General features: G+C 43.8%; 1 protein-coding gene across 1 annotated transcript; it reads left to right on the plus strand.

Moving 5' to 3' along the window:
• Window positions 1-322: 322 nt before the first annotated feature.
• LOC108787117 (keratin, type I cytoskeletal 47 kDa-like) lies at window positions 323-12644 on the plus strand. The gene is made up of 9 exons (XM_018556580.1): window positions 323-601; window positions 2605-2733; window positions 4175-4257; window positions 6014-6170; window positions 7129-7290; window positions 8447-8572; window positions 9015-9235; window positions 9900-9925; window positions 12485-12644. Exons 1-9 carry the CDS (start codon window positions 356-358, stop codon window positions 12628-12630), a joined length of 1296 nt encoding a protein of 431 aa, XP_018412082.1. The 5' UTR covers window positions 323-355; the 3' UTR covers window positions 12631-12644.
• Window positions 12645-12978: the final 334 nt, after the last annotated feature.

A 12978-nucleotide genomic window follows, 5' to 3' on the forward strand; every position in this document is an offset into this window, starting at 1 on the left:
TGAAATATAACCGACAGCTGCTGCAGGTCTGTACATTCCAGACACAGAATTAGCACTTTGAATGAAATTCGGTGGCAGTTGTGTATTTTTAATTCTTGCACATTTTTCATTGAAGTCCTCTTTCCATGGAAGTGTAGTAAAACTTTAGGAATCCTTGTCACTCCCCCGACAAGTCAAGCCTGTTTACTAGCAGGAATGTTCTATTGTGTACACAAGCAGTTATGCGGGTCCCTGGTACAGACAGGAATGCAAGCCCGCCCCCCTGTGTTGGCTATATAAGACCAGGGCAGAGGGGCCAGAGACTAGCTCACCCTCTTGCACACTTCATACTTCGTCACTGCATCCCCGCTGGAAAATGATGAGCTTCTCCGCCCGCAGTATCAACCAGTCTGGCCACTTTGGTGGTGGTAGAGCCGGCGTATCCAGGGCACGCAGCGTGGCAGGAGGCGCCGCCAGCGTGAGCATGTCCTCTACCAGCTTCAACATGGCAGCCCCTGCGTTTGGCGCCGGATTCGCAGCCCAACAAGCCAGCAATTTCGCCGCCAGTGGCAAGGAGACCATGCAGAACCTGAACGACCGCCTGGGTTCTTATTTGGAACGGGTAATGACAACCATACTCAACATAAGTTGGACTTTTCCAACCTTAAATACTATGTGACTGTTAATATATTTATAACAATGCCACCGAGCTTCCAATACAAGTCATTTATTACATGCGTCACTTTCCAGATATCAGTTATAGCTGATGAGTGTGGCATTAAGCCCAGGGCTATACTGAGAAGGGAGTGATTTGTAGTCCAGGTCAGTAGAGTAGCCTAGGGTGACTATGCTGCTCCCCCATAGGTGCAGTAAGTGTGGTCACCCTGGGACAGGAAATGTGTTACTGGTAGGATCATCAGTAGAGTAGCCTAGGGTGACTATGCTGCACCCCCATAGGTGCAGTGAGTGTGGTCACCCTGGGACAGGAAATGTGTTACTGGTAGGATCATCAGTAGAGTAGCCTAGGGTGACTATGCTGCTCCTCCATAGGTGCAGTAAGTGAGTGTGGTCACCCTGGGACAGGAAATGTGTTACTGGTAGGATCACCAGGGTAAAAATAAAAGAAAACAAATGCAGCCACCGTATCTAACGACTGGTAAGCTGCAATATATTACAGTTTGGTTTCTGGGGTTTACATATACTTGAAATCTCTTTGCTACTGAGGACTTTAAATGATTGTTGACGAGTGTCTTATTGGTTAGAGCCACATTGAATTCAATCAGTTGAGTGCCAACACATTGTATCTCTCTGCAGCAAAGAGATTGTATCTAAAGGCAATAACAATGTTATCGTTATGTACTAAGGCAAAGATCAAAGCTCAGTAACTCTCTCCAATCAGTTCAGTGTACTAGTCACTGCCGGGTGAATTGATAAACAATTTGCAAAGCCGTTCATTCTGTGAAAGTTCATTCTGTGTGTTTGAAGGCAAAAATTAATGTCATTACTATATTTTCTAGGGATGCACCGATACCGATACTAGTATTGGTGCCGATACCGAGTATTTGGGCGGGTACTCGTACTCGCCCAAATGCTACGATAATTACCCTGATACGAGAACTTCCAGTCAGAGGGAAATATCTCTCTGACCGGCAGTGCTGAGGGAGCATGGAGCCGGCTTCCTTTCCAATCAGGAAGCTGGGCGGTGGCTTATGACCCGCCTCCCGGCTTCCTGATTGGCTAGGAAGCTGGCTTTCCTTGTTGCTAAGCAGCCTGGCTTCCTAAACAATCAGGAAGCCAGGCTGCCTAGGAACAAGTAAAGGCGGCTTCATAGCCAATCAGGAAGGCGGGAGGCGAGTCCTGATTGGCTAGGAAGCCAGGCAGCTTCGACAAGTAAAGCCGGTGTTCAGCCAGCTTCGCTTTGTTGGTAGGCAGCCTGGCTTCCTGACCAATCAGGAAGCCGGGCAGCACGTCATGACACACTGCCCAGCTTCCTGATCGGTCAGGAAGCCAGGCAGCCTTGACAAGTGAAGCCGGTGTTCTTTCACTAGAAAGCCGGCTTCACAGGCAATCAGGAAGCCGGGCGACGGGTCATGATCCGTTGACCGACTTCCTGATAATCGGGTCACTGGTGCTCAGTACTCGGTATTGGTGAGCACCGGAAAAAAAATATTGTACTCGATGCCAAAAAAACGGTATCGGTGCATCCCTAATATTTTCTTTTCCAGTCGAATGTAATATTAGGAAAATGCCACATTATGACCACTAGATGAAGCTGAGTTGTATAAGAAATAAATACACATTTTCTATGGTCTTCAGCTCCATCTAGTGGCCATATTGTGGTATTATTGTGAGATTACATTTGACTTAGAAAGGACATATACTAAGAATGTTTGTTTTTTCCCCATTGGCACGGAGGTTTCTGGGAGTTTTGCTGGATGAGTGACTCTGTGAATTGTTTATGAATACGCCCCTGTGTGATGTGATGCTCTGGGATGCTGCCCTTTGATTTTGTATTGCCAAATGGACTGAACCCCCATCCTAGTGTTTACAGCGACATCACATATACCACATTACAGAGAGTGATGCAAGATGGGATGCTGACAGTATAATATTGTGTCTCCTCAGGTCCGATGTCTGGAGAAAGCGAACAGCGATCTGGAAGTGAAAATCCGTGAGTTCTATGAGAGAAAGTCTGCCATCAGCGCTTTCGACCCAAGCGGATATTATGACACCATCAGCAAGCTGCGCTCCCAGGTGAGTGACCTCTCCTTTAGTAATTGACATTTTAATATTGATGAGAGAGATTGATTCTGAACCTATTTAGATTCCTTTTTAGGGCAGGTTCACATGATTTTCTGGACCAGATCTGGAACGCAGTGCATTGCGTTTTTGCTGCGTTTTTACCGTGTGTGGATTTTTTTTGTTTTTAGCTTAAAATGGTCTTACAGGTGCGTTCCATGCGTTTTTGATGTGTTCCAGTGCATTCCAGACCAGACAAAATAGGACAAGCAGTTTTTATCTGGTCTGGTCTGGAACTGACTGCGCTGGTGGGAACAGAGGGCAGAAATAGCATAGGGATACATTAGGATGCATTTTGGGTCCAGAAACAGTCTGGTCTGGAGATGATCCGGATGTGGCATGAATGGGCCCTTAGAGTAAATATTATTTTAGTTATAGATGGAGCTTGTCAGCCCCTGGCTTCTTATATGACTCGGATACCCCAACAGTGACATCTCCATGCCATAAATAATTCCCAGCTCATGTTCTCCATAATATAAAATATAAAAGCCAACAGGGATGGCGGGAACTCCTCATAATGGGCACTGCAAATGTGCTGACCCACCAACTCAGTATGGCAGCAACATGACCATTCTGCTGCTATACCCATCCTGGTCACATTTCATTGTTCAGCTGCATACAGCTAACCCTGAAGACTGTGCCATTCCGGAGTCCTTTAAACCACATATGATATATAAACCCTGAAGAAGGTAAAGCGATTCGAGCCCCTGAAACGCGCTGGCTGTTTTCTTGCTATAAATCAACATGAGTATTAAAAGATTTTGGACTCTTTGATCCTTAGTCTGGTGCATCTGAAGTATACATCGAAGGGTTCATTACTGAATTTACTGTACAGGGATTCAATGCACATCTAGAGGCATGCTGGGAATGGCAGACCTCATACAATAGCCTCCATGTAACTTGACCTCGGGTTCTGTGAGCGAAGCAGGGAGCCCATTAGAGCCGCAGCGGGATAAGGATTCATTAAAGACATTCTGACCATAAACTGTACTCATCGGGGAGAATTTAACATTAGATGTGACAATTATAGGAAATTGACGATGACTGCAGATTTAAGTGATTAATAATAATAATGATGATGATGATAATAATAATATCAACTTTTAGTTGCAAACAGCTTGTATGGCAGTTTTATTAATCTAAAAACATAGCTGTATTGTATGTCAACTTATGTTTTAGATGCAGTAGCCTTTAAAAGTTTAAACCAGCTGTAAAACGACATAAAACCACTAGAGGGCACTAGAGCAGCATTCCTAAAAATGGCTTTTCTTGTTCTTGTATTATGCGCATGCCATCGTTACAATGTAAATAAAAACAAACATTTTACATAAAGAAACATAAAGTCCTTTTGTATCTATTTAGGCTCGTTCACAATATTTATCTTCTTATCCTGCAGATCCAAGGAGCCACCATTGAAAATGCCAGGCATCTGCTGCAGATCGACAATGCCAAGCTGGCTGCTGATGACTTCAAGATGAAGTAAGTGATCACATAAGATGCTGGACTCTGTGCGTGTATGTGTGTATGTATGTATGTATGTGTATGTGTGTATATATATATATATATATATATATACAAACATACAGTTGTAATCACAATTATTCAACCCCCAGTGCAAATCAGGTTTATTGGTAACATTTAACATTTACAAACTTGAAGCTGTTTGCAATGATCAAATTAAACAAAAGCAATTGCAATAGGTCAACACAACAAATGTTTCAAGTGGTTTCTCCAAATTCAACTGAGAATGCAACTTTTAGGCCTGGTTCACACCTGTACGTTTTGTAGCGCGTTCTACGCTCTACAAAACGCTCAAGCATGAAAATCCCATTGTTTTCTATGGGTATGGTTCACACCTTGCCGTGTTTCAGCCCGTCTGAACGCGCTACAAAACGGCCTACGCCTGAAAAGGTACAGGAGCTTCTTTGCGGCGTTTTTGTCGCACATTTCCATTGGGATACAGCCAAGTAGCCCTCGGAAACGTGCGTTTGTCGCATGTGTTTTTTTTACTGCAAATCACGGCAAAAACGCGCGACAAACGCGCATATTCGATATGCCTAGGTGTGAACAGAGACTAAATGACTTCTGCACTCTCAAAATGATTCCACCCCCTGAATAGAATCCCTCACAAGAGCACACATCTGCAGAACAGCTGTTGTCTGAAGCACACCTGATGCAACTAATCAAAGGCTTCATTAACTGCACCAGGTGTGTCTCTAGGGATAAAGAAAGGTCACAATATGAAACACTTTGAGGGGAATTTATCAACACTGGAGCAGACAAAATCTGGAGCAGCTGTGCATGGCAACCAATCAGCTTCTAGCTTTCATTTTCAAATCTCTCTCTCTCCTTTCTCTCTCTCTCCTTTCTCCTCTCTCTCTCCTCTATCTCTGTTCTCTCCCTTCTCTCTCTCTCTCTCTCTCCTTTCTCTCCCCCCCTCTTCTTTCTCTCTCTCCGCCGAAACGGAACTCTGTTCCGCTTGTTTTTCCAGACCTGGCCAGAGTCGGGGTTAGTCAGATGGAAATGGATGCACGTATGCTTAGACCCGGCTGCCCATAGACTAACGTTGGGCTTCTGATCAGATCTGCCTTAAAAACTGGTAGGCAGACCTAGTCGGAATATCTGTGTGGAAGTGGCCTTTCTTTCTCTCTCTCTTTCCCTTTCTCTCTCTCTTTACAACCCTCTCTTTTTTCCCTGTGTCTTTCTATTTCTTTCCTGTCTCTCTTTCCCCCCTTTCTGTTTCTTTCCCTTGTTATCTCTCTCTCTCTCTCTTTCTCTCTCTCTCTCTCTTTCTCTCTCTATTTCTCTCACTTTTCTCCCTCTGTCCTTTTCTCCCTCTCCTCTCTCTATTTCCCTTTATCTTTCTATTTTTCTCTTAAATTTTTCCTTTATTATTTCTATTCAACCAAAATCCAGTCTAAGTAACGGAAGGCCCTCCATAGGTCTGTGCCCAAAATTCAACATGAAACATGATTGATTTTGTCTGGATGGTGGATTGAATTCTTGATTGATTGTTTGTCAATCATTACACGTATGGGCTACATTAATCTACCAGTATGTTTTTTGGGTTGTAAGAGGAAAACCGAGCACCTGCTGGAAAGCCACATAGACACAGGGAGATTGCAGTGTGTATTGCAGTTGGGAGCCGGCATTGTATACAGCACACATGTAGGGTTAGGAGGACTTGATACAAGAGTAGATACCTGAAATAAATGTACTCTGTCACCACCTGCAGGTATGAAGCAGAACTGGCCATCAGGCAAGGAGTGGAGTGTGACATTGGTGGACTGCGCAAAGCCCTGGATGAGCTGACCATCAACAGATCTGACCTGGAGCTAGAGATTGAGGGTCTGAAGGAGGAGCTAATCTACCTGAAGAAGAATCACGAGGAGGTAAGCTTATGAGTATTATTATTATTAATGCAAAAGATAGAGAATTTGTGTAGCTGTGAACCTTGTATAATTTATTGCCATTTAAGTGTTCTTTATGGGTTCAAGATGTGCTTTGTATTAAGACACTAGGCCATTTTCACACAGGCATCCTCCATTAAGTATAAGCAGCGCCTGTATGTGTTTGCCTTGACTTTAGCCAGGGGACAAAGCGAGGGGCAGAGAAAGCATAGCACAACGCTAAAGAAGGGCAAGTGTGCTGTGCAGATTTGCGCATTATGGTAAAAACCCACCTAGCACACAGAGGTTTATTTCCACTATAAAGAGACCCTGTCATTAAAATAGTAATTAAAAGGTAACCTGGAGGTAACTGAAACTTGGGTGAGGATCAAAGTGGATCCTGTTGAGATGCAATTTATGTTATGTCAAGTTGTGACAGACCTTATTGAGAGATCTGCCCATCTGCACTCACACAAAGGCCTAAATCATACCCCAAGTATTAATACATATAAAATAAAGCAAGGAGTGGCCAGTCTTCTAGGTTAATTTATATTTGTTTGCTATTCACCCCCAAAAGATATACAGTATATATATAGATCTATATCTATATCTTATCCCCTTCCTTGAAGCAATCAGCCTTTTGTATGAAAGTTTTGGTACGCTCAGGACAGTGCAAACACTGACCCATAAGTGGAGCGGCTTATGACACATGATTCTTGTGAACAGCACTATAGAGCTCCATTATGGTAGCCTCTGGCCACTATAGGGGGTTCAGTGCTGCATCATGCCCTCAAGTGCACAGAGGAGTGGCAGAAGTCATACATGACCCACAATAAGCTCATACCTAATAGCGGGACTACTAGCTACATGTTGCAAGGCTAAAATGATAAACAGTAAAGAAAATACAGCGTTCCAGTATATTATTCTTGCTGTGTTCTTACCACCTTCCTTTATGTTTCAGGAGCTTGCTGTTTCCCAGGGACGAATTGGAGGACAGGTTAATGTTGAAATGGATTCCACTCCACAAGTTGACTTGTCCAAGGTGCTTGCAGGAGTCAGGGATCAATATGAGCAAATGATGGAGAAGAATCGCCAAGAGGTCGAGACCTGGCACAGAGGACAGGTATGCGGCAAGGGCAGTTATTTGGTTGAAATAACTCTTAAGAATCTCAAAGTTGACGTATAGCAACAATCATTTTTGATGTTTTGGATGGGGGAAGGGTTGGTAGATCTGCCTGGCTTTTTTGATGTCTGTGTTCTTGCTGGATAGATCCACTCTCTTTGTCTTAGTAACCGTTGTCAATGAGACAGAAAGTGATGGGAAATTCAATATTATGAGTTGTCACTAAAACTGAAGATGGTTGAAAATCTTCCAATGGGGCAACCATTCCAGTGACCACCATCTAAGATGGCATTTCCTCCTCACTATAGAGAGTTCTCTCACTTTCTGTTGCATCTCTGGGATATATAGATACACTTTGGGGTGTCTAAAGCAGCATTTTTCACCCTTTTTTCTGTCACAGCACCCTATAGAAGTATGCAAAATCTCAAGGCACCCCAGTCTAAAATGTAAAAAACATAAATGTAAAAAATGATGTTGGGTTCCTCCATAAATCTATACTAGACCATTATGCTAGATAGGGATCTGGCATAGATATTGAGGGGAAGCCCATGCAAAGAATAAAAAAAAACCCACTGAGATCCCCCTTCACATCAGAAGCCATGAGGAGCCCCTTCCCACCTGAGTTCCTTTTTTTCACATCAGAAGCCCCCTTCACATGAGAGTCTTTAGACCGCCTCAACCTACTTTTCTAATCTGGTTCTGGCAGAGGGCGGAAGGCAGAGCAGGCCTGGAGGGAGAAAAACTTCTGTCCTTTTCTGAATGCTGGGGGCAGTCCTGGATGCAGCCCGTCCTGGATTAGCAACATGTGTCCCCATGGTGCTGGTGGCTGGCTCGCCTGCACCATGGAAATGCATGGCACTGTGTGAAAATTTGAAGGCACCACTAACAAAAAAGATAAAGGTACCACAGGGTGCTGCGGCAAACTGGTTGAGAATGACTGGTCTACACTTATAAGCCTTTTGTGGACCAATTTTCTGATAACTGGGCCTTATGTGTGTTGAGTCAGCTTCCCTACCTGATAAAAAAATCTTCCTGGATGAAAATGTATTTGAATAATGTTTACATCTACCTGTGCTTGTAGATTGATCACTTCTATTGTTTCCAAGGATTACTAATCCACTCCTGAGCTTACAAAATCCTCATTCTTATTCCACAGAGTGAAAACCTCCGCCAGGAAGTTGCATTAGGCCAACAAAGCTTCCAGGTTAACAAATCTGAGGTCACAGACCTGAGACGCACATCACAGACCCTAGAGCTGGAGCTGCAGTCCCTCCTTAACATGGTGAGTGTTCCGGTCTCTTCATCTCCTGTCGTAGGGAGGTGTACACATAGGCCTATTCACTACTCCATTTCCAGCAATAGTATGTGCAGGTTCAACATGTGTCTACTACATGCTACTTGTGTAGCTTACACCATAGAAAGATGTTTGTTCCAGCTGTGAGCAATTTCTGCTCTTGTAGATTAATCACCAACAATTGTATTAGTAGTATGATTGAGCTCTTGCATTGCTAGCTTAAAAGTGCAATAACAATAACCTTCATGGGACCCCCCCACACCCCATTCCAGTCATGTTCCATTCACATTGCTGAAGCTGTACAGGATGCAGTTCTTTTCTGTATGCATTGAACTATGCGAGTGAAATTTGATGTGAATGGACCATGGGCTGTGGTCATTATTAGACCACTGTTGACTATATTGATCTCTTTTTTTCTGTTTTTTTTCAGAAACGCGCTTTAGAAGGCACGCTATCAGAAACAGAAGCCCGATATGGAACCGAAATTGCACAACTCCAGAGTCTCATTTCCCAATTAGAAATTGACCTTCAGCAAGTGAGGTCGGACGCAGAGCACCAAAGCCATGAGTACAAAACACTGCTGAACATCAAGACAAGGCTCGAGCAGGAGATCGCCACCTACAGAAGACTACTGGAAGGAGAAGATGCCAGGTGGGGGGATCTTACTCATCAACGATATCAAATACCTTTATTTCCCATAAACTTTATGTATACATTCATACATCAGCATTACACAGTATAAAAAGTAACACAGGGAGCACATACATACACAAATCCATGTCTGATACCTTTTATATATACATAATAAATATATTTCACTTTAACACCAGGGTCGGATTTACTCTCTCTGCTGCCCCAAGGCCAGGTTCCTCAATGCGCCCCCCTATCCACCAACTCCACCATGGAGAATGGCAGACCTGCAGGCTGCATACAATTGATCTTAGCGACATCACCGAGATCACTTGTACAAGACAAGCGGTGGCTTCTCCGCTCTACATTTAGCTCTGCTTGCCCAAACCAGGCTAAATGTAGAAAACAACTACACTCCCGGGGCCCGGAACTGCATGTCCCGGGCATCGGGAGATAGGAATTCCACACCCCTGCTGCCCCTCTACTCCCTGCTGTCCCAAGGCCGGGCCTTGGTTGGCCTTGTGTGAAATCTGGCCCTGTTTAGAGCCCTTTGGCGTTTAAAGTCTGGCACTCTGGTGTCAGCAGTCAGTAGTGTGGGTGCATTGATTTGCACAGGTGCCTTTAATAACAGTAATCTCGTAACAGTTTCATGTGGCATGTCCTAGTCTCTGACTGTCTCCTACAGCATGACCTCCGTCTTCAACCAATCCTGTAGAACAATCTATGACTATTCACTGTTTCACTATTTGACCTGTTTACTGCCAGAATGACCATTGTTCTCTGTGTGGAAGTAGTGGTCTCTCTGCAGAGGTCTGACACCCCACCTTGTGTGTCAGAGCCAGAGCTCTCAAATCAGCAGGGATCATAGGTTTATCTTATTGCAGATCTATAGATCAGCAGGGGGTGTGTGTTGGACCTTTGTAGAGACATCACTGCTTCTACACAGAAAGCAAGAGGTCCTTCTCTTCAGCATGCTGGCACGTGCCTGATGCTATTTGAGCTCACAGTAATATTTGGCTTTAGATTAATAGCAGGAACAATGTGCCAAGTGGTTATTTGTTAGGTTTACAGAATTATATAGGGTTGATGTACACATGGTTTAGACCACATGTGTCAATCTCAAGGCCCAGGAGCCAAATCCGGCCTACCAGGCCATTTCCTAGACTTTTACTTTCAGATCTAGGTATTAAGTTATTCCTAAAACCAGTGATAATCGAATGCAGAGGCAATTATGATAAAGATTAGATACATTTATATAGTCTTACAGGCCCTTTGAGGGCAACCATAATCTTGATGCAGCCCACTACTAAATTGAGTTTGACACCCCTGGTTTAGACCTTTAGATGTAAATGTCAATATGATATATTCTTATATATTCAGAGCCACAGTATATTTAGTACCTTACATGATTTATACAAAGTAAGAACAAAAGCCGGTTCATTTGAATGTTAAATAATCTTTTCTTTCTCTCACCAGCTTTTCCGCAGTTCAGCGATCGGAATCATCAAACAAAAGTAAGTAATTGCGGCAAAGAGCCAATGGATTGTGTATAGGCAAGAAACAGCTGAAGTTTGCAGACATGTTTTTAATAAAGGTTAAAGTAATTGAGACATGGCAGTCAGGGAACCAGCAGCTTCTAATAGAAAAAGGCTCAATGACAGCAGCCCAGTATATCTGGCATGACAGGTTCACTTGACAAGGTTTCTATCATTAGACAAATTTACATTAGGTGATATCAGGATGGAATGATATCAATAAATCCTTGTCACAACTTAGAGTTCTATTTATAAACAATTAAGCAGAGCCATCATCCTGCGCATCTTTATGAACGTTCGTTCTGTGTGAAAAGAGACAAAAATGAATATTTTTAGTATATTTTCTTTTCTGGTTGAATGTTATGTATTGCAGTACCACATTGTGGCCACTAGATGTCGCTGAGGAGCGTAGGACAGAATTATTGGCCTTACTGGCCTTTCCGGAAAGAGAAAACTGTGATCATACATGTCCAATCACTATATCCCCTAACAAGTTTTAGCTGACTGTCTCCACTAGTACTCCATAGACATTAGATTGTCTCCTAGTCTGGCACCTTAATTCCAGTTGTCATAACTGATGTGACCATAACATTTTGGCTTGCTTCCTGTTTTGCATTGTGATGATTGTATTTCATATCCATAGTTGTAGGCACTCCCCTTAGCGGCTATGTATACATCAGGCAATGTGATCCTCCCTAATCATCCTTACTGAGCAATTCTAACATTAAGGACTAGTTCACACCAGCCCCAGTGCATTCCGGCCCGATTCTGGCAAGAACTGGATCGCAACCCGGCTGTCTCACTTTGTTTTGGGGCGGGAGGGGGCGTGGCGGTGCATTGAAGTCAATGGCACCGCAGTCACGCCCTCCGGCTGCAGTGCAATCGATCGCACCGGAACACGCGGCACATCAGTGCCTGCGTTCCTGTCAGGTGCGGTCAGAAAAAATAGTGCACGCAGCATTTTTTCCAACCTCACCAGACCAGGTCGCAGGCATTGATGTACCACTCATTCCGGTACAGTCGATCACACTGCGGCCAGACGGCGTGGCTGCAGTGCCATTGAACTCAATGCACCGCCACGCCCCCTCCAGCCCCAAAACAAAGTGAGCCGGCCGGGATGCACTAGGGCTGGTGTGAACTAGCCCTAAATCAATAATCCACATAGAAAGTGTATTGTTTTCAGATGGAGTAGACTGACAGCTTAAGTAAGCAGAAGGTCCACCATAAAAATATGTAGAAAGGTCAAATGAGAGCGTCAAATCAGGTGTTAAGAGTCCAGAATTTCATGGGCAATGCAATACTAAATGGCTGTCCAGTCTAGTTCAGTACAGTTCTGCTGTTAGCTGTTTGAGTCCTTCCATAGTCTTGCTTTCTTTAGACCCTAATGAAAGGGGATGTTTTTAGCCCCCCAAATGCATTGGCTGCATTTGGATTCTGGTTGTCATCAGACGGTCAATCTCTTTACTCCTATCACCTGATGTGGTGCTCTCATTTGACATAACCACATGTAGATTTCTCAATTCATGGAGGATCTCATTTTCATTAACAAACTATAAATAGGAAACATAGACTTCCATTAAATCAGCCATCTTCTGGGAACATATATGTAATCCTGTGAAAGGAGGAAGCGGTTTTCTGTGACCCCGTATATCTCATATATAGTGCGTTGTCTCAGCATGCTTATATGCCTCTAATGAAAAAACGTGTTTACTTAATTCTGTCATTTGTCAACTAGATGTAAAAATCATCAGCAAGGAAGAAGCCCAGAGTTCCAGCACAACACAGATAAAGGTGAAGACAGTGGTGGAGCAAGTAGTAGATGGGAAGGTGGTGTCTTCCTCCGTGAAAGAGGTGACTCAGAAAGCAAAGACCACCCCATAAAGGCATCGAAGAAACACCAGCGGATGTTACCTGCGGCAATGATGACTGAACTAGGATGGAAGATGAAAAATAAAAACTTTGATGCATTTGCTCTACAACCTGTTTATGTGTTTTTATTTTTTTAACATTAGATTGATTGTTCATATATGTAAAGTGGGGATGCACCGATACTAGTACCGGTATCGGTGCCGAGTATTTGCCCAAATGCTCCGATGCCTAGCCTGATACCTGGGCTTCCGGTATCAGGAAGTCGGGTCAGTGAGTCATTACACAATGCCCGGCTTCCTGATTGGCCGGGAAGCCGACTCCATGCTTCCTTGTCTGCATGGTCGGGATGCTGGCCAATCA

Source organism: Nanorana parkeri, unplaced genomic scaffold, assembly GCF_000935625.1.
Source record: "Nanorana parkeri isolate BGI_ZX_2015 unplaced genomic scaffold, ASM93562v1 scaffold242, whole genome shotgun sequence".
Taxonomy (NCBI): Eukaryota; Metazoa; Chordata; class Amphibia; order Anura; family Dicroglossidae; genus Nanorana; species Nanorana parkeri.

Coding starts and splice junctions, on each gene's coding strand:
- LOC108787117 (XM_018556580.1), top strand. CDS start 356: ATGATGAGCTTCTCCGCCCGCAGTATCAACCAGTCTGGCCACTTTGGT. Junction 6,171..7,128: donor TGAAGAAGAATCACGAGGAG/GTAAGCTTATGA, acceptor TTTATGTTTCAG/GAGCTTGCTGTTTCCCAGGG. Junction 9,926..12,484: donor CTCCGTCTTCAACCAATCCT/GTAGAACAATCT, acceptor TTTGTCAACTAG/ATGTAAAAATCATCAGCAAG.